This window comes from Hypanus sabinus, chromosome 3 (assembly GCF_030144855.1).
Source record: "Hypanus sabinus isolate sHypSab1 chromosome 3, sHypSab1.hap1, whole genome shotgun sequence".
NCBI lineage: Eukaryota > Metazoa > Chordata > Chondrichthyes > Myliobatiformes > Dasyatidae > Hypanus > Hypanus sabinus.
Window position 1 is genome coordinate 50,461,998 of NC_082708.1, and position 15,795 is coordinate 50,477,792.

General features: G+C 40.4%; 1 protein-coding gene across 1 annotated transcript in view; it reads left to right on the forward strand.

Annotated features, from left to right (window-relative positions):
* Window positions 1-15,795, forward strand: part of gucy1a2 (guanylate cyclase 1, soluble, alpha 2) — a 162,791-nt gene that overhangs the window by 127,217 nt on the left and 19,779 nt on the right. Inside the window, exon 6 of the mRNA XM_059963306.1 lies at window positions 1,825-1,968. Coding sequence (XP_059819289.1) covers window positions 1,825-1,968 — 144 coding nt within the window. The remainder of the gene's footprint in view (window positions 1-1,824; window positions 1,969-15,795) is intronic.

The window sequence follows — 15,795 nt, forward strand, 5'->3', positions numbered from 1 at the left end:
AAGGAAATCTCCTGCAGAATATCACCTACCACTATTCCTTAATTGATGAATCTGTAACTGTAGCAATTTTATAAATTACTATGATGAATAAATTAATGGCCAAGACATGAATCAAATATCTGGGAGATGTCTTCACTGCAGAAAACAAAGGAGGGAAACAGAGGTCTTAAGAAGAAGGAAACTGAAATTAATTAATATCATTAAAGAGAACATAGTATAGAAATTGAAGAAATCCTCTGGACTTGATAAACTGTGTCTTGGGGTTCTAAGAGAGTTGGTTACCCAGATAGCAGATAAAGTGATGATCAGCCAAAACTTCCTGAATCTTGAAGTCCCAGCAGATTGATGAAACACTTACTATTGAACAGTTATTTTCCTAATCCTTGGATATTATTGGCCTTTAACACATAGTTTTAAAAGGTTATTAACTCCTGGAGTATGTATTATAATTAGTATTTAAATATGTAGATGATGGGAATCAGAAATGCACAGAATTTCTTTTGATCGATATTTTGTATGTAACCCTTGGTTCGGCTATCGGCTTAATCCAGGGGATGATAGCCCCTGGCCTGGCCAAACTCGGGTGGATGCTGTGCGAACGTGTGCCGTGTTACAAATCAGTATCCCGAAAATAACAAACAGTACATGATATGCGATTAAACGATTGAGCTTTATAATTCCTAATTTGACTATATGGTAAGTAAAGAAACAAAAGAAGAGGGCCCATTCTCATGAAACAGTCATGAAACGTTGGAGTGCACGGTGTCGTCCATTTGTTCCCGTCGCCCTCCTCCGAACGTAGCCAACCCTCAGACCCTCAGACCCTTGCTCCTCAGTCCACTCCGTCTGGCAGTCTACCAACTCTCTCCATTCGCATCCTCTCTCTTCATCTTTTCTTGACAGAAGACCACGAAAATCCCTGCTCCCAGACACACAAGTAAGAACAACATCCCACTCATTGGCTAACATGCCCCATTATCTCTAGTCATAACCCAAACATTACTGTTACAGAGAAACCATTACCTTAGCCGTGGAACATTATAGAGAGGCCATTACATTAATAGTGAAACCTTATAGCGTGTTACATGATTACAACTGGTCAATTTCTTTATAAAAATTGTATTTCTTTGTTCAGGCTTCAGAGTAGTGTGGTGATAGGGGCCAGGCTGTTCTCCTTCTGAACAAGTAAACAAAGTGTGATTGAGGAATGGGTGCAGTAGTCACAGTTCAGTTAATTGTCAATGACAAGGAGCCTGTGAGATAATTGGAAAGATGTGTTCAATAATACCAAAGGTTGAAACAAGTTGATTAGAGGGAATCTATTTGTACTGGGGAAAGGGTCACAATCTAAGCTAAGTAGAAAGAAATCAGTTGTGACATAAAGAAAAAACATTTTCACACACAAGTATTCATGATCTAGAGCTTGTTGCCTGAATAAGTGGTAGACATATAGTCTATCTCTGCTTTTAAAGGGGAATTGAATAGTTGATGAGGGAAAACATTGGGCTACTGGGAAGGATTAGGGTAGTGGACTGTCTGGATTATTTTGAAACCGTCTGGATGGGCTGAATGGCATCCTTTCGAACTGAAATTAATTTATGAAGCTGAGCAGAATTGTTTAAAACTGAGGTGTTGGAGTAGACAGCAGAATTGATTTCTACTACAATATATAATCCAGTAGCATGGCACATTTATAATTCTATCATGAACTTCAGAATGGGAGATCAGTCTTGGTTTAATGAGCTGTGTAGATGAGGTTGCCGGTGAAGCACTGGAAAAAACCGCATAATGACTCATTGCCTTTTCCCATTTGAACTTCTGCAGGTTGAAACAATAGGTGATGCATATTGTGTTGCTGGAGGATTACACAGAAAGAGCAGGAATCACGCTAAACTCATTGCTCTGATGGCACTAAAAATGATGGAGCTGTCTGAGGAAGTACGGACACCAAATGGAAAGCACATCCAGGTGAGTAATGCTTCTGGAGGCATAAATAATCCCAACACTCCTCGAGAAGAGCTGTTGTTTCTTTTAACAGTCAGTGGTTCACATATTTATTTAAGCACTGCTATAAATAACAGCTCAATCTATATAGATGATACAAATGTGTTTTGTTTTATGTTTCTGATTGTTCAGAAGCATTTACAGTTGATTGTATTTTTATTATTTTTTTAAAAGTTATGATTACTTTTAAGGTTTTAGTTCAGGACATTTAAAATATGACATTTTTTGTCAGTCAACAAAGCTGGGGATAAGGCTGAAAATCATTATCAGGTTTAATATTATTTGCATATTTCATGAAATGTGTTGTTTTTTGCTGCAGCAGTACATTGCAATGCATAATAATAAAAAAGCTTTGGATTCACCTTGTAGGAAGTAATGGCCTGCAAACCCTGCCAGAGCTGACGAGCATCCGATTCAGTCTCTAACTTCAATTGGAATTGTTTTTGCCACTCTTAACATAGCCTTCCATGGGTTATACCTGGACTTCTTGTATAGGTCTGGATCAATGGTCTTGAATGCCACTGAACTAACCCTCAGCAGACTGCAAATTTCCTAGTACGTCCACTGTGTTTGATTTGGCTATGTCCAGTATGTTCTCAAAGGCACACACTCATCCAAACAGGTCTTGATGAAGTTGGTGACAACTGTGGCATATTCATTCAGATTCGAAGATGAATCCCTGAATATTGTCCAGTCTACTGACTCAAAACAGTCCAGTGAGCACTCCTCTGCTTCCCTTGACCATACTTTCTTGGTGCTCACCATTGGTGCTGCTGTCTTTAGTTTTTGCCTGAATGCCAGGAATAGAAGTGCAGCCAGGTGATCAGACTTTCCAAAGTGTGGGCATGGGATGGTGGGGTAAGTGTTCCTGATGGTGCTCTAATAGTGGTCAAGTTTGGTGGCTCCTCTGGCTTTACTGTTTATCAGGGAGTTTTGGATATGGGTCTTGATCATTTTATCATTGGAGGCCCACTGTCTACATTGGCTTTGGGAACACTTCAGGTCAGTAAGTTAGCTCCTCCACATCCAGATTAGATAAGTTTGTGTTTAGGGGTATATGTGGGCAGTAATATCAGGTAGTTGGGCCCATGCCAACAACATCTGGGCTGATATAATTTACAAACAACAGTTATTATTACTCTGTGCATTATTCAAGTACAAAACTTAAGAGGGAATCAGAATCAAGTTTATTATCAATGGCTTACACGATGTAAAATTGTTGTTTTGCAGCAGCACAGTGAAAAGAAGTTAAAATTACTATAAATTTAAAAAAATAAATAGTGCAAAAAGGTGAATAACAAGGTAGTGTTCAAAGTGACACAACAACTGGGATTAAAATGAAATGCATATTCTCAATTATTCTTTACTCGCTAAGTGCAGTTCTAGGAATGTATTCAATGGATTTTTGAAAGAATGGATCTTGTGGCCCTCTGTTGGTCGGGGTTGACCATGTTTGCTGCATCCTTGCTGTCTATGGTATGCAGAGCAAGCTGTTGCTCCTCCTCTCCACGCAACCGATAATTCCAAAGGAATGACAGAGTCTGATACGGTTTGGCACCTGCTGTGTCACAGGAGCCACCAGTCAGCGTTGAACTTAACTTAGGGACTCCAGCTCTGGATTTTCCTCAGGGTTTATTCCCAAAGCCTTCCCCATGAGTGAGAATAGCAGCAAGGTTTGAGATCACAGTTTTCCTTCTCCTAGATGAGTTGCCAACTATGGACAATGAGCCCCATCTGCCCAAAGAGACTGATTTTAATGCTATCTTTGCCACTTCTCCCGTCACAGAAACAGTTCTGCTGGGATTAGTAACTAAGCTATATGTGAAGGCCAGGAGCTGGGCTTGGTTGTCAGAAGCTATTTAAGCCACACGCCATTGGGAGCATTTAATAGGTAGTGGGAGCTTGTCCGCACTAACTCCCTCCAACTATAACAACCTTAAGGAACTAAAAAAATGAGTACTTAATAAAATACAATTGGCATGAGAATAAGTTACCCTTGGTTCCACATTCGGTTAAAAAGAGATGAATTCCAGGGATGATGTGAGAAGAATTGCTCTTGACATCAAAAAAAAACTTTGGTAAAGCTAAAATCAGAGGGCATCCAATATAAACACTCTAATAGTTGGAGACATTTTTTAAGGAATGTCCTGGGCTCCTACCATCTTCAACTGCTTCATCAATAACCTACCATGTATGATGTCACTAACAAAGCTATTGCTGGTGGGTTCCATTTCACAGCTCCTCAGCAAACTGAGCCCATAAATAGCAAGACCTCAGCAACATTCAGACAGGAGGTGATAAATGGAAAGTAACATTTATGGCACAGACACGTCTGCCGTTGACCATCTCCAAAAATATGATCTAATGACCTAGCTGTTGTGGAATAAAAGAATCATTCACAGTCTAATCTGTCAACCCATTTGTTTATTTTGATTTCTGTCAGCAAAAGCTCTTGATTGTTTCTTCACTTATCTATTCACCTTATAGGTGCAGACCATACACTCTAATACATTTTCATACCTGCAGAGAAATAAGGAATTATAATTTTACTAATGCAACTATGTATATAATTTTACTGAAGTTATTTTATGACAAGAGGGTACATGATCGGTCATTACAGGTCATCCACCTGCTCCTGCCTTTGGTCCAGGTCTAGTGGACCATTGACTAAAACATCCTGTTAACTTCTTCAAGGGCATTGTACCCTAGGAACATATCAATTATCTTCAAATTTAGCTATTCTAGAGCTTTGTAATTATGCTGTTGTCTCACACTGCAGCTTGGCATTCAATGAAAATCCCAGGGTCACCATCAAAACCTAAATGAACCTCACACAGATTGCAGTAGCACACTCACCTCCTGAGACCCCGAGCTCACCCTTTTCCAGAATGCATGCTGGAATACTCTCACTTGCCTGGTGGATTTGCATCTTTAACGATTTTTGAGAATGCTGACCCAAGCCAGGACAAAACAAGCTGTTTAGTTGGCACCTCATCAGCCGTGCTGAACATTCGTTCCCTCCACAATCCGTCCAGTGTTGTTGTCATGTGTACTATCAATAAAACAGACCAGTTAGTCGGGCTGCTTGGACAGCACTTTCCAAGTCTGTAAACTCTACCGCAAAGGAGGACAAGGGCTGAAAGTGTTTGGAAACAACCAGGAGCTCCCTTCCCATCAGCACTACAGGAGTGCATTCACTAGCACTGCTGCACTTTAAGATAGTGTCTAACCATTACCTTCCCAAGGATATTTAAAGATAGGCAATAAATGATGGTCTTGTATACGATGTTAAAATCCCTACTAAAGTATTTTAAAAATGAAATCAAATTATGTCATTTCCAAAAACCTTGAAGTAAATTAATACCTGCATAAAATCTAATAATTGTGGACTTTTTAGAAATATTCCCTATGGTGGCTATGCTAATGTTAAAGGTCATGATCTTTCAGAGTCCGCCAAAAATTGAATACAGCACAGGAGATAGCTATTGTTATTAATTTCACTTTTACAGCAACAAAAGACGATAAATGCTTCAATGGAATGGGTTGTTGTTTGCCCCATTGTGTGAGTAAAAAAAAATCCAGGGACCTTTTACAAAGCTTGTGAGTCACCTTTATATTGAGTTTACTGTATTCGCGAGATTTCACATTTCCATCAACTTTGAAGGAATGAGAATAAAAAAAAATCTAAAAATGCATCAAAGCTGAAGTGAAAAGGTGCTATATGGATTGAAAAGGAAAGGTTTCTTTTTGAACAGCATTTGGAGAAAAACTAATAAGGTCAATTTGGAGAAAATGTTTGGAAGGTTACAATAGGGCTATTGGCACCCTACTGGCTTCACTCAGAAAGCAAACAACATTGGGTATATTTGTACTAGAAACCCAAATATCAGATACACTTCAGATTATCTTGAATCAGATGACGGTAGATAACAGTTGCACTTGTTTAAGGTAAGTGAGTTATGTAGGAGAACATAGCAATGTCACGGAAAGACCAGAAGAAAACAACATAAAGTGGAAAAACATCACCAGGGATGTAGGTGCCCTGAATGGCAAGGATGCAAATAGATCAAAGAAACCAGTGAGAGATTCTGACCCTGATTGCAGGAGGGATGGGCTGTTTGGGGTCAGAGGCTAGCATTTTCCTGAGATGTCAGTGCAAGAAACAGGTCACTGCTGCCTTGGTTGCTCGCATGGTCATCACTGTATGCTTTCTAGAAAAAAGAAAACTCAATACATTGACCGGTTTAATAAAGGCAGGGGTTCCTTTGGGTAGCAATTTGTAACTTAGGTATTGAGAGACAATCCTGTGGAGAAATATGAATTCAGTATTTCCTTTAGTAAGTGATCAAATGTCCAGTGTCAGAGACAACTGCAATAATGACTTTCAACAACTGTATTGAATTTTACCATACTGCAGCTATTGAAGTAGGGAAGTGGATGAATTATGGAAAAGGATCTTAGTGATTGTAGTGATGACTTGCAGCAGACTGAAAAGCTTGAGCATGTAGATATCAAGAAAGAGGACGTGCTGGAGCTTTTGGAAAGCATCAAGTTGGATAAGTCACCAGGACTGGAGGAGATGTACCCCAGGCTACTGTGGGAGGTGTGTGAGGTGAGGGAGGCAATTGCTGAGCCTCTGGTGATGATCTTTGCATCATCAATGAGGACAGGAGAGGTTTTGGAGGATTGGAGGGTTGTGGATGTTGTTTCCTTATTCAAGAAAGGGAGTAGAGATAGCCCAGGACATTATAGACCCTGTGGTTGGTAAGTTGATGGAGAAGATCCTGAGAGGCAGGATTTATGAACATTTGGAGAGGCATAATATGATTAGGAATAGTCAGCATGGCTTTGACAAATCGTGCCTTTGGCAGGTCGTGCCTTACGAGCCTGATTGAATTTCTTGATGATGTGACTAAACACTTTGTTGAAGGTAGAGCGGTAGATGTAATGTATATGGATTTCAGCAAGGCATTTGATAAGGTACCCCATGCAAGGCTTATTGAGAAAGTAAGGAGGCATGGAATCCAAGGGGACATTGCTTTGTGGGTTGAGAACTGTCTTGACCACAGAAGGCAAAGAGTGGTTGTAGACGGATCATATTCTGCATGGAGGTCGGTCACCAGTGGTGTGCCTCAGGGATCAGTTCTGGGACCCCTACTCTTTGTGCTTTTTATAAATGACCTGGATCAGGAAGTGGAGGAATGGGTTAGTAAATTTGCTGATGACACAAAGTTTGGGGGTGTTGTGGATAGTGTGGAGGGCTGTCAGAGGTTACAGCGGGACATTAATAGGATGCAAAACTGGGCTGAGAAGTGGCAGATGGAGTTCAATCCAGGTAAGTATGAAGTGGTTCATTTTGGTAGGTCAAATATGATAGCAGAATATAATATTAATGGTAAGACTCTTGGCAATGTGGAGGATCAGAGGAATCTTGGAGTCTGAGTCCATAGGACACTCAAAGCTGCTACGCAGGTTGACTCTATGGTTAAGAAAGCATACAGTGCAATGGCCTTCATCAATCATGGGATTGAGTTTAGGAGTTGAGAGGTAATGTTGCAGCTATATAGGACCTTGGTCAGACCCCACTTGGAGTACTGTACTCAGTTCTGGTCACCTCACTATAGGAAGGATGTGGAAACCATAGAAAGGGTGCAGAGGAGATTTACAAGGATGTTACCTGGATTGAGGGGCATGCCTTATGAGAGTAGGTTGAGTGAACTTGGCCTTTTTTCTTTGGAGTGATGGAGGAAGAGAGGTGACCTGATAGAGGTGTATAAGATGATGAGAGGCATTGATCGTCTGAATAGTCAGAGGCTTTTCCCCAGGGCTGAAATGGCTAGCACGAGAGGGCATAGTTTTAAGGTTCTTGGAAGTAGGTGCAGAGGAGATGTCGAGTTTTTTACACAGAGAGTTATGAGTGCGTGGAATGGAGTGCCGTAGATGGTGGTGGAGGTAGATATGATAGGGTCTTTTAAGAGACTCCTGGATAGGTACATAGAGCTCAGAAAAATAGAGGGCTATGGGTAACCCAAGATAATTTTTAAGGTAAGGACATGTTCGGCTCGGCTTTGTGGGCCATTGGGCCTGTGTTGTGCTGTCGGTTTTCTATGTTTCTATGAATGGCTGTTGCTTTCTGGCGGTCCTGATTGTTAACATCAGACTGAAGTTTCTGTCCTGATGCAGAAAGGAGAAAGGACAAGGATTATATACAGCATCTCCCAAATTTTGATTGAAAATACTATTGTGATGTTGGGCATAGGGAATGGTCTTATGCTACAGAATGGAGTAGGTATTTAATAGAGATGCAGGATACACTGATGAATATCCAGCTGATCTAGAGAGAACAGCAATCTAGCTGCAGTGTGTTGAAGACTTCTGTGCCAATGCATTGCACTGAATTTGGGTGTGTACAACTCTGACCACTGTTCAATACTCTCTCAATGAACTTGGCTTTGGAAAGGTTATACTTGGAGTTCTATGTCTACTTTGGCCTCCCTTTGAAGCAGCACACATGTGCTTTGTAGGGGAATGAAAAGAGTTCACTAGATTGATTCTGGGATGACAGAACTGGCCTATATGAAAAAATTAGCACAAATGAACTGAGTTTAAGGAATTGAGAGGTCTAATTGAATCCTATAAAATCTCTTGAAAGCTTGACACGTTCTAGATCATTGCTTCAAAGAGTCAAAGATTTAGAACTGGGATGAGAATGTTCTTCCCCTGGAGAAATGCAAACTCCTGGAAGAACTGAGCAAGTCAAGCAGTATCTATAGAGAGAAATGGACAGTCAATGGATTGGGTCATTTTGGGGTAGAAAGAAAGAGGGGAGATAGCCAGTATGAAGAGAGTGGTAAGAGGGGGTGGATGAAGAACTGATGGGTGATAGATGAATCCAGATGAGAGAGGAAAGATAGGCAGGTGGGGAAGGGGTGAGGTGTAAGAAACTGGCGAGTGATAGGTGGAAGTGACAAAGGGCTGAAGAAGATGGAATCTGTTAGAAGAAGAGCATGAAGCATGGATTAAAGGGAAGGAAATGAGGAGGGGAACAGGGAAGGAACGTATCGGTGATGGACAGATTGTGAGGGTGCAGGAGGAGAAAGAGAAGGATATGGGGCTAGCAGGAAAGGGAGAATAACACCAGGGGACAGAATAGAGCTGTGAATATATGCAATTCACAGAATTGGTGGTCTTCAATTTGGGAGATATTTTTGGAATTAACAGATACAAACTTAAGTTGGAAAAATTTATTACAACAGCGTTTCACTCGTGGCAGAATCTAATGGGAAATTTTGAGGTTGTGAAATATTTAACAAAAGTTTTACTTTTTAAATTTCATATGTACTTACTAATTACAATAAATAGAAATCTAATTCAGAGATGGGATCCTAAAAGACATGAATAGGGTAAGTATTTGCTGCTCTTAAATGAGTCTTTTATATACCATTGCAGAGTCAATCTAAGGAAGAAAAGGAAAATAATTAGTTCAGTGCCAAATCATTGACAGAAATCAAAATAAAGAAATAGGATGACAGATTAGACAGACTGATAAGAATGGCAGATAATAAAAATAAAATTCTATTTATTTCAAAAAAGGTATGCAATATTTAAAATATGAAAGAAAAAGGTTTGTAAAAATAATTTTCGAGGTTTTCTGTTTAGAATCTGCAAAAGGACACATACTAAACAATTTATATTTACATCAGATGTGGTAAATTAGGCAATATCATGTTGGTCAAATTGCACAACGAATTGAGTGCCACTTTAAGGCATATCATCCATGTCTACTATAAAATCTTGCCTTTGCAAATGCATCTTGAGAACAGTTAAAGTAGTTAGATAGGAACACAATTTCCATTTAGCTTTGCTGGTGGTCAAACATTACCTTAGGAAATCACAAGGGGATACTTTATCTTTATACCTTCGCAGCTTTCTGCGAAGGCCGAGGGAAGTCTGTCTCCCAACCCCCATCTTCATCACATTCTACAGGGGTTGTATTGAGAGCATCCCGAGCAGCTGCATCACTGCCTGGTTCAGAAATTGCACCATCTTGGATCGCAAGACCCTACAGCAGATAATGAGGTCAGCTGAGAAGATCATCGGGGTCTCTCTTCCCGCCATTATGGACATTCACATTACATGCTGCATCCGCAAAGAAAACAGCATTATGAAGGACCCCATTGATGCACTATCAATAACTCTCAGAGACGGGAAGTGAACAATAGACTTTTATTAGCAGCAAAAGGGAGCACGGCATCTTGGAGACTGAGGGAGGAGCAGTGCCTCCAATTGCCTTTATACAGGGGTCTGTGGGAGGAGCCACAGGAGTAGTCAGCAGGGGGCATGTCCAGACAGGTATACATAGTTTACCACACCCACGCACCCCTCATACAATCACTTCTCCCTCCTGCCATCTGGGAAAAGGCTCCGAAGCATTCGGGCTCTCACAACCAGACTATGTAAAAGTTTCTTCCCCCAAGCTATCAGACTCCTCAATACCTGAAGACTGGACTGACTCCTTGCCCTAGTGTCTTGTTTATTATTTATTGTAATGCCTGCACTGTTTTTGTGCTCTTTATGCAGTCCTGGGTAGGTCAGTAGTCTAGTGCAGCTTTCTCTGTGTTGTTTTTTTTACGTAGTTCAGTCTAGTTTTTGTACTGTGTCATGTAACACCATGGTCCTGAAAAACATTGTCTCATTTCTGTTATGTATTGTACCGGCAGTTATGGTCGAAATGAGAGTAAAAGTGATTTGACTTGATATAACAGCAATAAAAAAGGTAAATGTTGCAAATACTCAGCAGGTCAGATATGAGAAACAGAGCTAACATATCAGATCAATGGCCTTTTCCGCATAGCGTGCAGTCTGACCTGTCCAACACTTCTCACATTTTCTCTTTTTAACTTTGGAATTTAGGTATTTGGTGTCACTTTATTTATTTTGTATTCCTTTTTAATGTGCAGGCCATGAATGAGTTGGAGAATTCTAGCATTTAATTCATTTTTTGACAGTAAGCTTGAAAGTTTTGAATTTGCTTCTTATTAGTTTAAGAGACTTTTATGCTATTTATGGTAGCTTCTTGTTTTGTTAATGGTGTGTTCAATTGTTTACTCTTATTCTTGATATTGTTTGCAATAATTAGCATCCAATTTAAATAGTGCAACATTCAAAGTTCCCCATTCTACTGAACATGGCTTGAGTGATTCAGTTTTCATTTCTATAAATTGTGTTGACCTTGTTATTTTCTCTCATTTTACTAATAGAACTGTCATGTAAATGGATGTTTATTACAGTTGCCAATTTTATACTGCCTTTAGAGATGCTTCTGTGAATGACACATAAATTCTTGACAAAAGACATTTAATAATGATCAATTTTGCTCTTGATGTGAACGTTGCGAGTTTTTAAAAAAGTTATAATTAACCTGCCACCAAATAATGTCAAACTGAAGGATAGTCTACAAAAGGGAAAATAATTACGTCACACTTGTTGTTAATTTGTGATGCTCAGCACACTGCAACATGATTAATGACATTCTACAGTGGAGTTTCCAAACCTATACTCAGCCAAAATATTCAAGGTCACAATAGAGAATATCGGCAAAACTATGCTGTGATGCAAAGAATGGAACTTACCTGATGACACAATATTGTTCTTATGATAACCCCAAATACAATACACTCAGGTGGAAATCCTTTGGGAGAGAGAAGATTTCTTTGGGAGTCAGTGGGAAGGAACTATGCAGGTGACCAGATCTAGGACACCCCTTAGGCCACGTGACTAGAAACTATACATCTTTCTTGCTCATATTATGAATGGAGAATGGAGGGTCATTGAGTACTAAGGGTTGGAAAAAGGCTCTTTGGCTCAACTCGTCCATGCCAACCAAGCCAGTCTCATTTGCTTTCATTTGACCCATTTAAACCTTTCTTATCCTTGTATCTGTCCAAGTGACTTTTGAGTGTGGTTATTTACGTGTCTCAACCACTTTCTCTGTCCCCTTATTCCATATACATACCCCTCTCTAAGTGAAGAAGTCTTCTTACCCCTTTGCCTTCTAACTTTTAGGTCTCAATTCCTGGGAAAGAGACTGTGGGCATTCATCCTATCTGTAGCACACATGATCTGATACATTTCTACAAGGTCACACGTTAATCACTTGGGCTTCAAGAACTGGCCTTCTTGCCTTCCCAACCTCTCTCTCTCTAATTCAGGCAGGTACTGGTAGCACCCTGAGTTTAATGATGTTTTTCCTACAAAGTGGGGCACCAAAACTGCATGCAATGCTCCAAGTGCAGTCTCACCATGGTCTTGTAGACAGTAACTCCAACATAACATTCCCATTCCAATACTCAGTGCCAGCATGCTAAATGCCTTTGTCACCAATCTGTCTATCTGTGATGCCACTTTCAACAACCATGTACTCCTGAGTTCCTCTGTTCCACATCGCTCCCTGGTCTCTGACCATTTGCTGTACCAATTTGATTTCCTGAAAGGAAACACTCTGTGTTTACCTGAATGGAAGGTCACTTGCCCTGGACCACTTACCTAATTGATCAAGATAACCCTGTAATTTCTGATATTCTTCTTTGCTGTCTGTGGTAACACCTATTTTAATATCACCTGCAAACTTAGTAACCATGCCTTGTACATTTATTTAAATAATCAACAACAAAGGTCCTAGCACTGACCCCTGTGGCACACAACTAGTCACAGGTTCCACACAAAAGGACAATCTTCAAGCATCTCTCTTTCTTCCTGCCAATGAGACAATTATGAATTTGTACAAAGCAAAGACATCGGAACAGATGGTATCTGATGTAATATCCACAGAGCTCTGCTGTTGATCCAACTGGTTTCATAGTAAGCCAGTTGCAAAATAGATCTACAGACAACATTGATATTCCTTTGTAGTTTACAGCCTGTTCCTGCAATGCAGTAATTAATGCTGCACTACAAGGACACGTAACCTTAATTCAATCCTGAACATTGGGCACTATCTTTGTGGAGTTTGTACAATCTTCCTGTGATCATGTGGGTCTTCTCAGTTAACTGGCTACTGCAAATTACCTGTGAGGTAGGAGGCAGGGTGATGGGCATGTGAGAGAGTAGGGGAATGAGACTGATAGGAATACACTGAGATCCTGCATTGAGTTAGTTTGCTGAATGGCATCCTTCTTTAAAAAATAGATATAATGTGAAATAATCCCCAGAATAGTAAAGGCTACTACCTATTCAATTTATTTTTGTGGAAGGCCTTGCTATGTCAATGCAAGATTTATAGGAAATGGCTGCAGTGCAGTCACCCTCAAGAAGCCCATACTTGTGAATATTTGACTTGTAGGTGACATGGTTTACCTCCTGTCGTTAACAGAGGACATCACAGCAGAGCAGAGCACTGAAGTGAATATCTTTACTGTTTAGATCACTCAGATGACTGTTGGACCTTAAGAGTGCAGCTTGGTTTGTGAACGGGGATTTATTCAAAGCACTAAAGATCAGATACTGTGCTCCTTTATTGTAATTCTGCACATCCTACAGTTCTGAATGTTTCTGAATATATATTACACCAAACAGGCAGAACAATGTAGAGGAGAATACCAGTTTGTCCTGATACAAAAGGATGGAATATAAAGGCAGGAAAGTATTGTTACAACTAGGTACAGTTTTGGTCTCCTTTTCTAAGGGCAGATGTAACTCAGACCAGAACACTTCTGTGAATGTTCACTTGGCTGATTCCTGGAATGAAAGCATCCCTTTAAGGGGAAAGTTTGAACAAGTTGGGCTGATGATGTTTGGACTTTGGAAGAACAAGATGTGACCTCACTGAGCCATTTAAGCACTGACAGAGCTTGATGCGGTAGATGCTGAGAGGATTCTTTGTGGAGGGGCCATAGTGTTAGAATAAAGAGTCACCCATTCATAACAGAGCTGAGGAACAATTTATTTTCTAAAGAGGACAATTAATTTTAGGAATTATTTTCCTCAAAGCGTTGTGAAGACTGAACCATTGAATACATTGAGGTTGTCAGAACATTGACTATAAGGAAGTCCATGTTTGCAAAGATTAAGCAGACAGTGGAAATGAATGTTGGAGCAGACTCTAGGGTCCTCCCAAACAACTCCTGCTCCTTATTTCCTATGCTCTTGCTTTCTTATGACCCATCACTGTTTGGATAAATGGGCATTTGGGGCCTTAGAAAGAAGAAAGGACCAGGAGCAGGTTTGTGGTATTGAGAGGAAGGAAAGCAGGAAGTGTCTTATCTATGTAGCTTGTAAACATAGTGGGTTATAGTGGCAAGAGAAAGTGAGAGGATGAATTAAACATGAGAAAACCATCTGACCTAATAGCCCCTGCAGCATCACTGGATAATGGTGCCTCAGTTAGCAGCTATTTTGCTCCATAGGATTTGAGTCTTTGGAGTTGCTCTTCTCCCTACAGGTAGCATTTGTTAGCAATTGTATGCTACTTCCCTCTCGACTTTGAAGGGTGGTGGTGACTGTTCTGAAGATGTGTCAGCCACAGTTTAACAGTTGACTGTTTATGCAAGCCGTAGGAGCTAACGTGAAACTTAAAACAGCGTAAAGTGGAGTTGGCTATTGGCAAAGTAGGTGAGTGATGGTGGAATTGATTGGAGGCTGCGTTGCAATGGTGCCACAGGAGCAGAGGCAGTATCTGTGCTCCTAGCCCAAGTTATACATGGACTTCCCATCACTGGTTCCAATCTTGTTGGAGACCTCACTTCCAGACCTGATTTTGCCTGCTGAGCCCTCTTCCTTGGTTGATGGCAGCCGGCCTTTTCTTTCTTTCCCACATCCCCAGATCTGGCACCTAATGTGAATGTAGTCCCACAAGAAATTAGCTGCCCTCTCACATATGCTAGAGGTAGTCTACCATATTTTTGCCTCCTATACTGTCAGCAAATATTCCAAAATCTTTCCAGAATACGTTGGACACGACGCTGATCTGTTATTGCCTTCCATGACTCAACCATAGTCTCTGAAGTGCTTTGGGATGTCTCTGCCAGATTAAAAATTTGAAGTATAAATAAAAGTCATAGTTTCTGTTTAATTGAAATGCAAAATAGTGCCGGAAGAACCAGGGTGGTTCTGATTTTGATTTTATAGGTACTCATATTCGGGCTAAAATAAATACCCAGATTTTACAGATAGCTCCATCTATTCCATTTCTTCTGTGTTAGAGCCTTATGCTTTTGTCACTTTGGGCAAGTGTTAGAAGCAGATACAACAGCAATGTTTAAGAGGCATTAAGACAGATATTTGAACATACAGGGTTACAGGCCATGTGCAGGCAGATGGAATTGGTTAGATTGGTATCATTGGTAGTACAGAGATGGTGGGCTGACAAGCCAGTTCCTGTGGTGTACACTTGTATATTCTACATAAAATTAATGTCAAATTGAACAGCAGGCATCATGACTAGATGAGTCAATGTACAGCTAAACAATAAACAAACTCCAAGGAATCAGTGGATCTCAACCTTTACTTCATCTACTCTTGTTTTTAGTAGAAGGGGAACTTATTTGGATGGAGTACATTAAAATGCACACATTTCTAGGAAGTCGTAGCAGGATGTCCGGGAGTTCAGTTTTACCATTTTTGGGGAGGCCTTGTGCGTTGCCCTTAGAGTTAAATGACAAGCTAGTTGTGGAGGCGAGGTTGCCTCTGTTCCCCTCCTCCTTGCCTTGTGCAGAAACCTGACCTCCTGGAAGAAGCTGATGAAAATCCAACAGAATATTGAAGTAACAAAGCAAAACAGAAATGGACTTCACC